Genomic DNA, 16,225 nt, shown 5'->3' on the forward strand with positions numbered 1-16,225 from the left:
CCACAGATGCACACGTGTGTTAGGGGGTGTTAAGAGGCATGAGGCTGCTCTTGAAACACTGGTAGAGCTGGGGTTTGGGCTCCCATTGCTGCCTTCGGGTCTTCCTAGGGAGCAGAAGGACGGGGCATTTCAGCGTCAAACTGGGAGAGACTCTTTGGGGAAGAAGCGTGAGGTTTTCAGCCCTTTACGAGAAGGGAGGTCACTGCAGAAGATGGCCAAGGGGCCGCTGTCAGGGCCAGCGCGGGAGGGAAGGCAGTGGCACTTGCTTCTCGCCCTGCTGCAAAAACCTGAGCCCTAGAGCATTTGCTCAGCCCTACCAGGAACGCTCCTCTCTGTGTCCTAGAAAGTGGCCTCCCAGGAGATGGACCTATGTCCCCACCAAGCCACCGACCCCACCAGCGCCCAGCTCTCTGCCTCGGCCACCCTCAACCTCAAATTATCTGCAGAGAGCGAGGTGGGCGATGAGCGACTGGGAAAAGCGGGGGCTTTGGGGGCTGAAGGCACAGCACAAGGGGGAGCAGCAGTAGGAAGGATACTGGGAAAAAGGGACCCCAGCGTAAAACTTTACCGGCTGCAGGGAACTCTTTAGCTGGGGAGGAGTTGCATTTCTTTCTACCCCCTCTCCTCCTCCAGCAAATGCTGGCTCCACTTAGGCTCTTCTGTGACACTTAAATGACACACCTCCTTGACTCATTAAGCCTGAACTCGTTAATAATCGTGCAGGATGGAAGGGGAGGGGATGGAAAAAGGGAGGGAAGGGAGTCTTAGGCCCAAATTAGCGTCTCTAAGCACCCAGGTGTTGTAAGAGAAAAACTCCTCAGCACCAGCTCAGCCTGTGCTGGGAGAAGCCTTTGTTACCCTGCAAAACACAGTAATTGCGAAGGCAGCTGGGCTGGCAGGGAGACAAATCCCCAGGGCCCAGGGCCGCCCGGGCAGGCAGGGCCCTCCTGCCGCTGCCTGCGGCTCCTCGGAAAAACAGGCAATTAGTGGGGGGCCCTCTCTGTCCCCCTGCACTGCTCTGTCCTCCCAGCAACAAACTGGGCACGAGCATCCATCCCAGACCGGTGTGGGTCCTCCTATGGGGCTGCTGTGGCCGCTAATTCTGCCTCGGGGGGAGCCTGAGGGTCTTAAGGAGAAATGATTTCCTGAAATCCTCCTGGCACTGCTTGAAACTGCTGCCTGTTATAAGGGAGGACATTTGGGGTCCCCTGGCTCACGTAACACCCTTTTACCCCTGCCTGCTCTCACTACACCCCACAGCTGGGCTGTCTCCTGCTCTCCTCACAGTCCCACCAGCGCTGCGCTCCAAGGGCAAGGCTCCCTTTGGAAAAACCCAAACCCAAACTGCGAGAGGGTTCCTCCAGGAAGGGAACCCCACACAGTCCTCACCTCCCACACCGTGGTCTGGCCCTTGGAACGCAGCTTGGCGCCAGCTCCCCTCTCCCTCGTACGCCATCGGCCCCACATCTGCTGCAGTTTGTTCGCACGCAAGTCACAGCGCTGGGGAGGGGACAAAAGATGATGCATACCTGGTAGGAAAGGGCGGGAGAAAGAGAGGGAATGGTCTTCTTTTTCCCTCAGGAATTACATCAGGAGGGATTTCTAGCCTTCTGTTTATAGCAGGTGCTGTTTGACTAGCAATAAATAAACACTTTCTCATGGAAGAGGCTTGCTGCAGAGTGGGCAGAAACTCTGGAGAGATGCAAGGGACTTGGTATTTGCCTTGGAGGGGACAAGTCACCCCCACTCATCACCGAAGCTTTCCAGCAAATTCCTTCCCAATTGGGGGTCTCCCTCCAAGAGAAATTAATTTGCTGGCTCCTGGTTTGGCAGAAGAGCAAGGAGCTGAATTCTTTCCTTTGGACCAGCCGGTAGTGCTTTGGAGAGCGGCAGCAATGGGTAGATGGGGGCATCAGAGAGAACGGAGCAGGTCTGTCATGACAGACCCTCTGTAAAGCACCAACTCTTCTTCCAGCCCTGGCCTGGGAGCTGGGATGGATCCACTCTCTCCATGAGGCAGCAAAGGGGCTGCGCCGAGCGCACAGGGGCTCTTACTCTGAAGCAGGGAAGTGGGACCCAGCACTGCCACCACATCAGTATCGAGGATGATTGCTATCGATGGCCAGGTAGGTGGGAAGGAAGTGGAGAATGCCAGGAATTTGGAGGTGACGCTGCACGCCAGCCATCGGCGGCACTCCCTAGCGACGCAGGCTGTCAGAGCTGCCTCCTGAGTCAGAGCTCCTGCTCCTGCTGCGGCTGCTCCTGGGGCACGAACTCCGGCTGCGGCTCCTGCCCTCGGCGCTGCTGCTGCTCCAGCTTCTGCTCCGGCTCATCCGGTAGCTGGAGTAGCTCCGGCTCCTGCCGGAGCGGCTAGAGCTGCTGTACCAGGAGGAATAGCTGCTGGCGCTGCTGGAGGAGGAGGGACTGGGACGGTAGTAGGGGATGGGGCGTTTGCGGGCACTGTGGGCACAGAGAGTCATGGGTTACCAGTGACACAAGGACTGATTTACTGCACAAATCTCTCAAAAGCACTGTTCACTCTGCACAACACTCCTCCTCTACTTAAAAGAAAAAAAAAGGAAGAGATCAGATAGTTGACAGGGCTTGGGATACAAACCACCCACCCCAGGGCCCTGGGGAATACCCCAAACACCAGTCTGAGGCAGGGCTCGGCCTGATGTCCTCAGCATGAAGGTTAGAGTCAATATTTGACTGTCTCTATAGTGTGGGACATCTGTCACAAGAGAGGGTGAAACAAAAAGCCTGTGGGAGGGTATTCCTGGTACCTGCCTGGTAAGTCCCCTGCTCTGACTTCATCTGCCTTTTTCCTTTGCTGTAAGTGAGACAGCCCCCCCTCATCTGCCCGCTGCCTTAGATGGAAATCCCTGAGCTCTAGGAGGGGCGGAAGGGCCTGCTGATAAGGTTCAGGGAAACCATTCTCCTCCTGGAGAAACCTCTGCCGGCAAGTGCTAAGGACCTAAGGACAGCCCACCTTCTCCCCAGGGAGCCCAGCTGAGCCTGTCTCCAAAAAAGAGGACCGCGTCCCCTTACCTCGTGATGCGTCGAGCTTCGAGGTGGCTGGGAGAGTCTCTCCGGCGTTTCCTCAGGGGTGAATAGGACCGCTGCCGCCGCCGGCGGTCACGCTCCCTGTGCGACTCCTTCTCACTAGAGCCGTACTTGTGCTCTCGCTCACGGTCTCTGGGGAAGGCACAAGTTGGAGACTGTCACTGCCGGGTTTGTGCGGGGTGGGTTTTGGATGTGGAGGCAGTGACCCATGAAGGCACAAATGAGCAGAGGATGCTCAGCTCCAGAAGGGACCATTCTAAGCAAAGTGCTCTGGTGGCATCAGCCCTGTGCACACTCACTTGGCTGGACAAAGAGATGTTAATTTGGCTGGACAGATGGACACCCACTAATTGTGTCTGGAGGTTTCAGGTGGCCCCACACCGCTGAGCTAATATGTCTTCCATGCACCTCTCCCTGTGGCTGCACCTTTTACGTAGCTCTACTAAAATTGCTCTTGCTGGCCGTGCTGCAGAAGCAGGCGGGAACAACCCTGCCAGCAGGCCCCACGGGAGCGGAGGGCCCCGGTATCCCCACAGGGCCGTGCCGCTCTGCGCGGCGTGCCAGAAGGAGTGCCGGTGTTGCTATGGTTTTCTCTTTTGTTAAATTACCGTACACGTCAGCGCAAGCCCTTTCGTGGATCGCAGCTGACTTCATACACCCTGCTCAATGCCATCTGCAAAGCAACACGTTACAGGTCAAGGCCCTGATCCTTGCACGCAGGAAGGATCCTTGCACTCCTACAACAGCGTGGGAATTGTCACAGCCTACAAGAATCACACCCTGGGAATGTAACGTTTTAAGGGTGCAAAATGTTCACAGCAGCTGAGTTGTTACAAGAAAAACCTGCTCAGAGGCATCTCTGGGGCTGAGCTGAGAGATGCATGTTTTCTGTGGGGTGTGGAGGGAGCAGAGTTGCCTGGACTGTTTCCCCCTGCCAGGCTGTGTGAGTGCCGGCGTGAGGGTACCTGGCATCTGCCCGCGCAGCAGGGACGCTTCCAGGGCCTGGCAACTCCTGGGCAGAGCTGCGACTCTGAAAAGCAGAGTGTCTTTCCCTGCTGCAATAAGATCCCTCTCTGAGCAGGGCTGCAGGGGCTGCTGGCTGGCGTGGGCTCCTCGGGCGATGCAAGCTGCGGGCAGACCCAAGCGGAGCCCAACGTTCTGCCCACCATTCACAACAGCATGACAGAGAGGGGGGCACTCCGCGGGTTTTTCTGTGAGGCATCTTCCACTTGCATGAGGCCCTGGCAAACACCATCGAGCAGCCATCTGTGCACTCTTGGCTGCGTAGCGTGTCCCTTGCAAAGGCTCGGAGCTTCACATGTCACGCACTCTAAGTGTGAGGTACCATGATGCCTCAAAGCCAGGGATAAACCAGGTCTGCCTCCCAGCAACCCGCCCCCAAAAGTGCTTTGTGTGAAATTCCCCTGCTGTATGCCTTACTCTGTGTCACCCTGCTCCCTCTCACCCTGCTGCTGAGGACTAAAGCACCCAGTGAGGAAGCTGAGGGAGCAGTTTGGGGCTGGCAGGAGCCAGCAGGTGTGCTGGAGTCCAAACAAGCGATGGAGGCAGTGGGAAAGCATGAGACAGTAGGTATCGCATAAGGAGACAGCTGTACCTGCTAGGGCTGTAGCGGGAGTAACTGGGGCTCCGACGAGGCCTTGAACTCCTGCTCCCAGGACTTTTTTTGCAGGATTTGGAGGAGTAGCTGGGGGAACGTGAAGACGACCTACGGATAGGCAAGAACCACAAGAGAGTTAAAGACGCTGCAGGGTGATGCTGTACCAGACTCCTCTGAATCTGGGTTCCTGGGAGAAAGAGATGCCCCATGGTCTCGGATCAGCTCTGTGGCCAGTTCACCCTAAGCCATGTGGTGCCCTAGGCACCTCCCAAACTCTTACATCTCCTCCTGCAAGGAGCCTGCCAGCTTGCAAGTGTTAGACATTGCCTAGGATCACAGAGACAGCTGTTTTAGCTGGCCTTACCTCTTTCCTGAAGAGCAGGACCTGCTTCGGGAGTACCTGGGAGAGGCCTTGCGGTGCGAGGAGCGGGAGCGGCTGGAGCTGAGGGAGGATCTGCCCGTGCTGGTGTACGACTCGCTGCGGGAGCACGGCCTCAGCGGGGAGCTGTGGCTTGGGGAAGGCAGGAAGTTTTGCTGCTTCTCCTCTGAAGAGCTGAGACACAAGGACAGGCACCCCCTGTGAACATATTTGGGCAGTCACTGAAGCTGTGGCTGAACTGGGACTGGTCCCTGGCTGAGGGGAGCACCATGCTCCAGCCAAGTACTCCCATCCTCCCATTCCCCAACTGGGGATAAAGATGACCTCCCAGCTCCCCAGGCTGCTGTTGCAGGAGACCCTGTGTGTGTGAGTCAGAGCCCAAGAGCTCACTCTCCAGGCTGTGGAAGAAGTTTCAGGTGCTGAGGGGCAGCTCTTCTGCCCCACGCCTGCCCCAGAGGTGTCTGGCTGGCAGAGCCTGGCTCAGGCCAGCGAGTGGTGCAGGCCCTGGGGAGGGAGGTGAGAAGTGCTGGAGCAGGGGACAGCCCGAGCATGGCAGGGCAAGGGCCTGTGCTCCAGCCTGCCCGTGGAGCAGCACAAGCAGGCACATCCCGTTGCCTTTGGACAGGGCTGCATGAATTCCTCCGTTTCCAGAAGTGCCCTGGGTATGAACTGGAGTTAGAGCCCAGCAGCCAGGCAGCCTCCCAGTAGCCAGGGCCAGTTGCAATCCCAGCTCCACCCATGTGAAGGCAGAGTTATCCCACTGGTGTCACAAAGTGAAAAGCATACACAGCCCTGAAGTTCTACCCTCTGACTGAAAATTGAGGGCTTGTTCTTCCTAACACTAATTTGCCTGTGTCCCTCTCCTCTCTCATTCACTGCTCCCACTCCCAGAAAACATACTGGCTCTAACTTTCAGCTTTTAAATCCCAAGGGCCTGAGCTGGAAGAGCTCCCTAACACCACTGCCTGAGCATAGCCTTGGATACCAGCCACTGCGCTGCAGTGCCTTCATCCCCAACATCACCGGGCAAACCCCCCGGAACGGGAGGCGGTGATGGAGACTGGCATCTACTCCTCTCTCCTGATGATGACCTGTGGCACTGGATGGTGGTTTGATTCCTATTCCCAGCCCTGATGCCCCATGCCTGTGTAATCCCACAGGCAGTGAGGCACCTGCCCCTCTCTGTGCTCCCCACCTGCAGATGCTACCTTGTCACCCAGGACCAGTCCTGAATGAGCTGGAAAGGGGCAGGCTGGATTTGGTTCATTGGATAGGTGAAAGAACAGCCTGTAATGGTTTTAGCGAAAATGAATCCTGCTCCCCTTCCCCACAGTAAGTGGAGGGGGAGAATTAGCATGGCAACCCCCTCATGCACCTTTCCAGACTTTGTCCAGAAGCGCCAGTGACTCTTTTATTTGACATGGTCACAAAGGACACAGCTCAGCGCAGGGCCAAACCCTGTGTTAGCCACAAAAAAGCCGGAAGAGCCAGCAGAGGCAATACCCAGGGGTGTGATGGCTGAGTTTTCATCCTCCTCCTCAGGCTACAGCATTTGCCATTGCTGGGTTGCCGACTCCAGACTGGCAAGACCGCGGGTCTGATTTCTATCTAACTGCCTCCAGACCGCAAAACCCTCCCTGCCAGCTCACCACTGCAACCGGCGAGCGGGCAGGAGATACAGAGCAACACGGTACCAGGTATCTGGCTGCCAGCAGCAGCTACTGGTAATCACTGACCTTCGGTCTTGTCCCTGGGCATCTGGAGACAGATTTTCCAAAGCTGTTCCCTTGGTCTGGGAAAAGCAACTGGTGAAGGAATTTCCTGAATCAGAGCTGTTACCGCTGTTGGCCAGTTTGGGCTTCCCGGACGAGAAGGCATGGCCAAAGCCATCATGGACTAGACTTCTTTTCTCCTGGCTGTCCTTTGACCTGGACGAGCTCGTTTGAGTGGAGGGAGGGGAGGAAGTATCGTTTCCTGAGTCATATTCATGATACTCTCCGTTCTGGCTGGCTAGGGTGCCAGGCGGGCTGTCTGTTTTGGTAAAGAGGCCAGCAGAAGACCCTGACTGAGAGATCTGAAAGCAAAAAAGCCATTTGGCATTGTTTGAACGGGTTGGGGGGGAGTTGTGTTTGGTTTTACTTTGCTTTTTTTTTAAATAAACCCAGAAATTTTACCATAGTGATGCACTGAAACAAAAGGAAAGGAAAGCAACAAAGTAAGAAAGAAAGAAAGAAAAAGAAGAAAGAGAAGAAAACAAAAGCACATATCCCTGAAAGAAATCCACAGTAAGAAGAAACTTATTTTCCCCCTGCTATGATAATGGGAAGATTTAGAGATCATGCAAAGAGTATCAGCATGCGATTCATGTTAAACAAAAGAGTTCAACAACATAAACGGGCAACCAAAGAATCAAAATAACTAACTAAATTAAAAAGGTGTAACAGAGGACAAAGCCCTTATTTAGCCTTAAAGAGGGGGAGAAAAAAAAAGGGGAGGGAATATACATATAAAATCCCTACATAATCCTTGGAAAGAAAATAAAAATGAAACAAAATCTTAAATGAGTGAATTTTTTAAGTTTCCTTAATAAAGAGGCTGAATGAATGTCACTAAAACAAGCAAAGAAAGTTCAAATGAAAACAAATTAAGGGCTTTTGTACAAAGTAAAAACTGGCAAAAAAAACCCCAAGCTTATCACTTTGAAACAAAACAAAAAAAAAAAAAAAAAAAAAAAAAGAAAAAAATAAAAAAGGAGGGGGAGGGGAAAAAAAGAAAAATCCCTCTGGAAATAAAAGGTATACAGATACTTCTTTGTGTGCTTTTTTCCCCCTGAAGAAGATATAGCTAATGCGCTCAAGTGACCTCTAATAAATTCCCTGGTGTCTTGCGGATAGCATCCACTTACCCATCAAGAACTCCTCCTTTAGTAGGTAAGGTGTAAGAAAAAAGGAAGAGCGGGCAACATAAGTCCATCATTAGAGTCTCAAATTACATGAAAAAAACATAAACCCTCTCTTCAATCCACACTGCCAACTGTTCGCTCACCTCCTCTACGCAAATGTCATGACTGCTTTTTGTCTGCTTTGCTTATCTCACTTATTATTCATTTTTGTTTCCTTCTGCTTTAAATTGGCCATCCAGCCCGTTCCTGGAGGCTGATCGCTTGTACCGAAAAGTCACAGTTTGCACTAAATCCCCTTGGGTTTCGTGTGACAGAGTGACAGAGGGAAATCAATGAGGGAAGAAGGAAAAAAATTAAGTAGAGGAGGAAAAATGTCCTCCCCGTGCTACGCTGGAGACCTGTGGGGAAGGAGATGACAGCCCTGCTCCCGCCAGCCTCTGTGTGGGGGCTCAGCCATCCCTGAACCAGCAGCAGCTGAAACCAGAGCAGAGCTACCAACACGCACAGCGGCTCTCAGCTGTCCGCAGAATGGCAACTACCTACAAAACCCTCATGCTCTGAGAACACCCGGAGTTGTAGCATCTTCAAATACTTCCTATGTTGCTAGAGAGAGAGGCATTACTGCTTCTGGGATAAGGGACAGAGGGACAGGAATTAGTTCATCCCAGCAAATCCATCCTGGAGATGGGGACTCCCTCATCCCCACCCCATCCTAACTTCTAAGCCACGCTCAGTCCTTCCTCGGAGGCATCGGGAGCCCCAGCAACAGACAGGGGAAATGACACGATCCTTCCTCGCCAGCCAACATGCACCTTCAGCACAGAAGCCCTGGACAAAGCAGAAACCTCTCCCAGATGTTCCCAAGTAGGAATGAGTGGGTACACACATGACAAGCCCTGATTTTGGCATCTAGGACTGCTCCTTGCTACTTCTCAGCTCTAACACTTCTCTACCAGTCCTTGTTTACTCCAGTAGAAATTGGAATGCCACAGGAGCATCCTCTGTTTTTCACCAGTTCTTTCTGAAACTCTGGTGCCACAGAGCCCTGAGAGAACTGGCCTCCTGGCTATAAACCACTGCACTGTCCCCAGCCACAATTGTGCTTTCAAATTGTGGCACCAGATTATTTTTTTTTAAAGATGCGTTATGCTTTGCATTAGATCAGAACCCTAACCAAGAGACAACCAGCTTTTCACCACCTTTTGTTTACAGGCATAAAACCACCACGTGAGGTGCACCTGGTACCTCCAGGTAGGAAAGGCCTGGAGCGGGCACAGGGCTGCTCTGGGGGACACTGACCTCAGACGCTATCGCTTGTGTTCCCTCCCAGGCTGAACCAAAAGGCTTTTATCGCTGCCAAGAAACACCACAGTGTCTTGGCATTTCTAAAACAGCTTTCAACACTGCTGTTGGTACCCGGGATGCGTGTTCTTGCTTTGCCTTAGCTGACGTCTACCTTCAAAGCAGCAGCTGTTGTCAGCACATCACAAAATCTGTCAAATGACTGGGGGATCAACAAGCTCCTCTGTAGCTCAACATCTGCGGTAGCATCACTCTGGGAAGAGGCAACACATGGATATCAGTGAAATACGGAGCCCGCAGCCCTTGTGAGGGCTGGAGGGTCTGGCCCGGGCAAGGTCAGAGGGGAGGGACAGCATCTTCCCAGCCCCACCACCTCAAGGCACCAGGCTGCAGCCAGTAGCTTCCTGGAGCGCTCTGGGGGAGATTTCTGTCCTGTGGCAAGAGCCAGGACAAGTCTCAAGATACTCGACTCGCCTGTCTGCTCAGAGGCATATTCCCCACCTGACGACCTTGGCTTTTGCTTCTGGTCCCATTTTGCTGCTTCCAAAAGGCGCGTCAGCCACCCGAGATGGAAACTGAGCACCACATCTGAAAACACTGTGCAGAGCTCAATTGAATTCTAATGGCTTTTTATTTTTCTAGGGTGTTTTAAAAGAGTCTGATCATTCATGAATCTAATTTTCTCTATGCGAGCATTTGGATTTCTTTCCCCTTCTCTACTAAGTAATTAAATAATCTCAGTGAACTTTGCTTCCTCCAGTTTTCAGCAGGGGACCTACTGCTGCCCTCAAGGGAATCCAAGTTTTATATTTATTGGATTTTTTTTTTGTTTCAAATTATTATTTAATCAAGATAAAGGGGGGTTAGAAATGAGGCCCTCACTCGTACTCCGGACTGTAATTTTGAGTGCGATCCTAGACCAAGAGGCAGTGCAATCTAATAGGTTACAAAAATACAATCACTACTCATCTTCCAATTAAGCTGAACGAGTCCATTTACTGCGCTGCAAACAGCCCTGAGGAGAGAGATGACTTTCCATTTTCTCAGTCATAAAAGGACTGAGAAGACCCATCAATGAGCAGCACAGCACAACCTCGCTTATCGTTGGAGGGTTTCTTTCTTGGGTCTTTTTGTCTTGTTTTGCAACTCACTTCAAAGTGGAGCTAATTTCTTTTTCAGACGTGCATAATGTCTCCCTTTCTCTCTTTTTCTGTGCATTCTGATAATGAAAGGAATAAAAGACTTGTGTCAATGACCCCGGCGAGCCTTGCTCTCGGCGAGAGCCCGGCAGACATCTGCTGAGGAGCAGCATCTGCTGAGAGGGGCTGCTGGGGGGAACGAGGCCCTGTGCCTGTGCTGGGATACCTGCATCTTCCAGAGCTGGGGGAAATGGGCTCACGTCTGCTGATGATTTGCCCCAGCTGACAAGCCAACCTCTTATTAAGGGAGTACAAAACATAGCAGTGCTATAGGAATAAAATATAACCCCTTTTTGCACAATTATGAGTCCCTGACTCAAGGAATACTGAATCCTTGCTAGATGGAGAGTCCAGGGTGAGGATTTCTCCACCACGAGGGCTAAGCTGAGCCCAGGAGCACGGAGGCAGTGGCACAGCTGTCCCTGCAAGGCAGGAGCTTGGGTTATTTGGGGCTGGACCGCAACACTGCTGAGCAGCCTGGCTCACAGATCTGGGGGTAAACTCCTGGGAATGCCAGGCAAAGGTTTGCTCCTTTGCAAAGATCTTTTCAGCCTGCTGGGGTGTAGCCAGTGTCGCGTGGCGCAGGCCAGCGCGTCCCCAGATCGGCTTGGGCCAGACTGGCACTGTTCTGGAGCAAGGGTTTGCCTTCCACCGCTTCCTTCGGTACCTGGTGTACAGCACAGCCCTCCCACGGGTGCAGGTACCCCTCTGTCACCCCGGGCTGCTGGCCTCCCCGCGGTCCCAGCGCTGAGCTGCGATTACCGGGCAATAACCAGGGGTAACCTTGTCCCCTGGCTGCGAGGGGAGAAAAGGAAATGCAAAAAGAGAACAACTTCCATATTTATGGGAGGCTTTGCCTTTCTGCTCTTCACGGGCCCTGTTTGTTGTCAGAATCATGGTGCCTAACAGTTAAAATAATAGGTTTTTCTATGCAAACCAAAACCCAGACTAGAAAACAGAGAGCGACGGCAAGCAATACGCAGGTCTGCTACAAGGTTCCCTGAGCCCTCAAGCCCTGCACTGTAACTCCCCACGCCACCTTCCCGCAGACACATCAGCACAAAGACAAACAGCGTCATTTGGAACAACTCTATCCCCCCGCTGAGCCTCGCTGAAAATCTGGCTCAAGCCTACGTTTGTTTGTGACAATGTAAATTAGTTTCAGGGGAAGTAAAGGCGCTGGCGAGGCAAGCGTATGCAGCGCACAGTTATCTTCATCAGGTACAACAAAGGCAATCAAATTCCTACCCTGCAGGTATTTATATAGCACAGGGGCATGTAACACATATGTACCTGTGTGGAATAAAGTGTTTGCAGCAGGTTAGGGGTATTCTGTTCGACAACAGATGCTGCATCTTACCCACAGATTCTCTGTTATTGCTCAGGCACAGACCCACGATCCTGTTCTCAATAGGTGGCTATTGCAGCTGCGTGGGATTCAAAGGAGAACCAGAAAGAGAAGCTTGGAAATTCACAGCCAAAAAAAGTAGCAGGGAACTTTGGGGTGTTTCTGCACATGTGCATGCGTGTGCGTGCATCAGCTTACGCATAAAGGCAAGAAGCAGCAAGGTAGATGCATGGGCAGGGCTTTCTTGTATCAGCTTTATCCCTCATAAATTACAGGGAAACCTAGTTGAAAATGTGGTTGTTTCATAGAAAGCAAGGAGAACAAACTGGAGTTGGGGAGGATTGGCAGGATTTACCCTAAAATATTTCAGCTTTTCAGAAGAAAAATAATATAGAATAAAAATTGTCTTAAAAATCAAAATCTTTTGTTTGGAAATGCTATAGCATTACCTCATGGGAGTTTGTATATGGTCTCTCTGGGTGTCTTTTGCACGTTGGGATCCTCCCTGGACAATCCCATTCCTTTGGAAATATGACAATGCTTCTCCTCAGGTAAGGATGGTTTGGCTTGGAAGCCCAGGCCAGAAGGAAGGGCAGGGAGTGTAACCCACCAGCCTCTCCACAGAGGTCTGAAACATGGCATTTTTGAATCCCAATTCTGGATTTTTTTCACAAAAATCTATTCTTTTCTAGTAATTTATTTTTGGTAAGTGGTCAACGTTTTCTACAAGAGCACATTTTAATTTCATAACACATCCAGGCTGCTCTCAAAGTAGACTCTGACAGAACTAAGCTTATTTATAGCGTGATCATTTAACTCGCAAAAAGGAGAAGCATCAATGAGTTGTGTATAGACACTAATAAATGAGACTAAAGGTTCCTATTCCATTTTCCCTCGCCAGTTTTGAGTACATGATATTTAATGACCTTATTCTGAAAAATATCAGGGGGCTTCCATTTAAACAAGTGCTTAAATGTTCTCTTGAATTATGTCCCAAGAGAACATACTTCTTTTTGGGAACAAAAGCACACTAGTGGGTTGTGTAGTAAAGGCACTGATGCCTTTTAGCCATTGAAATATTTGCCTGTGTTATTAACCCTTATTAGAAAGAATACAACAGGGGTCTGATACCTTTTACTTTTCATCCATCACTACAAAAGCTCTGATTTTCCCTGCCCTGCAGCGTGTGTGCTCATACACCCCGAGTGAAGCAAGTGGAAAGGGGGGTGCAGCATGCTTGAGTTTATCTCATTTTAAAGCTTTTACAATTTTAAATTAGAGTTTACTCTTGGTCAGGGAACAGAACAGCTGGCAGTCGGCCTCGTGGGACTCAGGGAGACTGGCTTCAGAGAGAGGAAACCTAGTACCAATTAAAAACCAGGCTTAGACTTGAAAACATTTATGTAAAATATGCAGCTTTAACAAAAAAAAAAACAAACAAACCAAAAAAAACCAAAAAACCAACAAACAAAACCCTGGTAGCACCATGCAGTCTTTGGCTGGCTGTTTTTTGGGAGGAGCTCTTAACTCCTCCCTACCTTCGCAAGATGAGGGAGGGCAACACCCCAGGCCCATGGCAATAAAAGCGTCACAGTTTGTTGTTCCGTCTTTGCATGTGCGCACACACGCGTATCTAAGCGTGGTCTGCAGGTTCTGCTGTTCTCCCTACCTTATATGGTTTTATAGGCGATGACTCACATGTGCGCTACACACGCCGCAGATGTATATAACGAGAGCAAATATGCATTTCTACAATGCTGAGAGATAGCTTGTGCCTACACGTACCCACGTACAACCGCTGCGTATTTTGATCGGAACGCTGTCTCCTCTTGCTGGCACTATCTATCTCATATCTGATGTGGCTACTGCCTATGGCTGAGCTATTTCCAGTTGATGACTGGGCCTAAAGGAGAAAATCAGTTCCCCACTATATACCACTCTGGAGCCTGGAGGACTCTACTCAAGACACCTCTAATGTCACACGTGCGAGTACCAGGTTCTGCACTACCTTGAGTCCTGTGTAGCGGTTTCTCTCTCCAGAATGCCTGTCAGCTACTAACACCACGATCAAAGAGCATCACACCTCTGCTCTGCAGCTACTGGGAACAAAGGGGAAATGTGCCATGGAAAAGGAAGTCTTCATATCAATCTGTATCTAATACTTCTCTCCATCTCTTGCTCCCTCAACTCTAAGGAATGCATTATATCATCTCTTTCCATGTATATGGAAAACATCCCAAGGCACTGAGCCTGATTTTACCCTCTGCTGCACATGCAGTTCCCATTAGCATCAATGAGAGCTGCTCATAAGTTCCGAATTTGGCCCCTGGGCTTGTCAGTCCAGAGCAACAGTGATCCTAGGAGGATTCTGATGGTCAGAAAACAACCCCTGTCAATAATCACCAACTCATTAAATGTAAATGTTTCTTTTATATATGTTTGATTCCCTTTTTTCCCCTAAGGACTAAACTTTTGGACATGAAAACCAGTGAATTAAGTTCACATCCAGCTGAGCAAGGACTGCATAACAAACACGTCTCTGTAAAATATCACTGCTGGAGGCCACTTTTTTTTTTTGTTAAATGTCCTCAATTCATTATTCATAAACTAGAGCCTTTGCAAATTTTTCCCCTCTCCAACCCCATCCTTGGTGTGAAAGTGCTGAAGGAAGGAATGACTTTAAATACATTGGAGAACAGCACCATTAATAAATAATACAGATTTAACCAACTTTGTCTAACATTGCTATAATTGAGTTATAAAAATTTCATATCAGATTTCTTGCCCAGATTCCTGTGGCTAGTTCAAGCAAAGAAGCACAGTGTGTAATACTTACTACTTCCTTAGGAGACAGGAAGCTGTAGAACCGGAGGGTTTCGCTGGCTTTTTGGCTAGCCTGAACCTCTGCAGAGGAGCTTTGCTTTGCAGTGATCTTTGAATGGTGCTGGGAGCGCCTTCGCCGTGTTTTACGCCCTTCCTCCCGAGACTTGGCTCTGTGCCTCCAGAAGACATGGACAGCAAACCGTTATTCCTCGGTATTGCAGTAGTGCCCATTACCAGCTCCATACAAACCCTTGGCAGCTCTGTGCTAGGCCATTGCGTGTGGGAGAAGGTCTTCCACATGACTGCTCTGCAGAGTCATGATGGAGGAAAAAAAGGGGTGTTTTGCTTTTCTACTTAGAAAAAAAAATAAAATATTTTGCATCCAGGTTTTGGACCTTCACCTCAAATTTCAGCTCCAATTCATGATTTTGTGGTGGCTCAAGGCAAACCATACTTTCATAGAGCCTTGAACGTCCCTATGGTAATACACCTCCAAGAGAAGACATGCTCTGCTCTCGCATGAACATCCCTCCAATTACTGATTGCGTTCCTCTCCCCACTGATCACCAATTTTTCATAAGAAAATTCTGAGTAGTTAAGAGGAGTGAAGGACAAGAGTGGGAGTGGTTTGTTCATAAAGTCAAGTGCTTTCAGAAGTTGTGAAACACGAACTCATGATGTGTATAAACTATGTGACTTGCTATTGCAGCAATGCTGAGTCTAGCACCAGCATCCACTTAGCTGGCCCCAGGATGCATCCGTCATCCACAGGACTGAGATTTAATCAGGTCAAAGACAGTGGCTATAGAATGCCGTGGGCAAATATATTTCCATTGCTAAGACCAAGTTTAAGGGCTTCCTGGAACATCAGCAGTACAGGCTAGGCTGGAATCAGCTGTCATGGGCTGATCATCAGCCATGGGGATTAGAAGTGACTGCTGGACCAAAAATCTGCAGCCACTGCTCCTGGAGCCAAAACCCTTCTAGGGCTGAGACCACAAGAAGCTCAATCCCCAGCATGTGACACAGCTGCTACCAGAACAGGACGTGGCTCTGCAGGGAGTTTGTGGGTCACACAGGCTATTGCGATCACGTCCTGGAGCCCACCGGGAAGCACTGCAGGACATTCAGCTCGGGGAGCGGTGACGTTACCTGCTTCGGCAGCTGGGGGAGTGGGAGTCGGAGCTCTCTGAGCGAGAGTGGCGGTGGCGATGGCGATGAGATTTCCGCGTGCGCCCACGAGAGCTTTAAGAAGCAGAGAGGAAAACCACAGTTAGGCTAGCAGACTCGGGGGATGCAAGAGCCAGCAGCTGGGGGCTGAAGTCAATAACATACAAATCAGAATGAAGATCTGTGTTTTAAGGTAAAGAGATTAGTGTATGAAACATTGTGCAGGACACCAATGCATGAGAAATTCCTCACCCCTTCATAGCTACACCAGCATTAAGGGAAGCCATCTTACAGATATCTATGCTAGCATTTTATCTACAAGCTGTTAGATTGGCTCTGTAGCCTGTGGGGGAAGATCCATGGATGAGCATGCAGGAGTGCAGCAGACAGCACCAGTCCTTTCTCCTTTCAATACCTT

The 16,225-nt window shown here is 50.5% G+C and overlaps 1 protein-coding gene across 1 annotated transcript in view; it reads right to left on the bottom strand.

The window, feature by feature from the left end:
* Positions 1-2,160: 2,160 nt before the first annotated feature.
* SRRM4 (serine/arginine repetitive matrix 4) overlaps positions 2,161-16,225 on the bottom strand; it is a 39,962-nt gene continuing 25,897 nt past the window's right edge. The window contains exons 7-13 of the mRNA XM_086761861.1: positions 15,790-15,882; positions 14,651-14,813; positions 6,800-7,137; positions 5,049-5,261; positions 4,682-4,792; positions 3,052-3,198; positions 2,161-2,460 (exon numbers count right to left, since the gene is read on the bottom strand). Coding sequence (XP_086617987.1) covers positions 2,199-2,460; positions 3,052-3,198; positions 4,682-4,792; positions 5,049-5,261; positions 6,800-7,137; positions 14,651-14,813; positions 15,790-15,882 — 1,327 coding nt within the window. The 3' untranslated portion in view covers positions 2,161-2,198. The remainder of the gene's footprint in view (positions 2,461-3,051; positions 3,199-4,681; positions 4,793-5,048; positions 5,262-6,799; positions 7,138-14,650; positions 14,814-15,789; positions 15,883-16,225) is intronic.

The sequence above is a fragment of the Chlamydotis macqueenii genome, chromosome 17 (assembly GCF_036417535.1).
Source record: "Chlamydotis macqueenii isolate bChlMac1 chromosome 17, bChlMac1.mat, whole genome shotgun sequence".
Lineage (NCBI taxonomy): Eukaryota > Metazoa > Chordata > Aves > Otidiformes > Otididae > Chlamydotis > Chlamydotis macqueenii.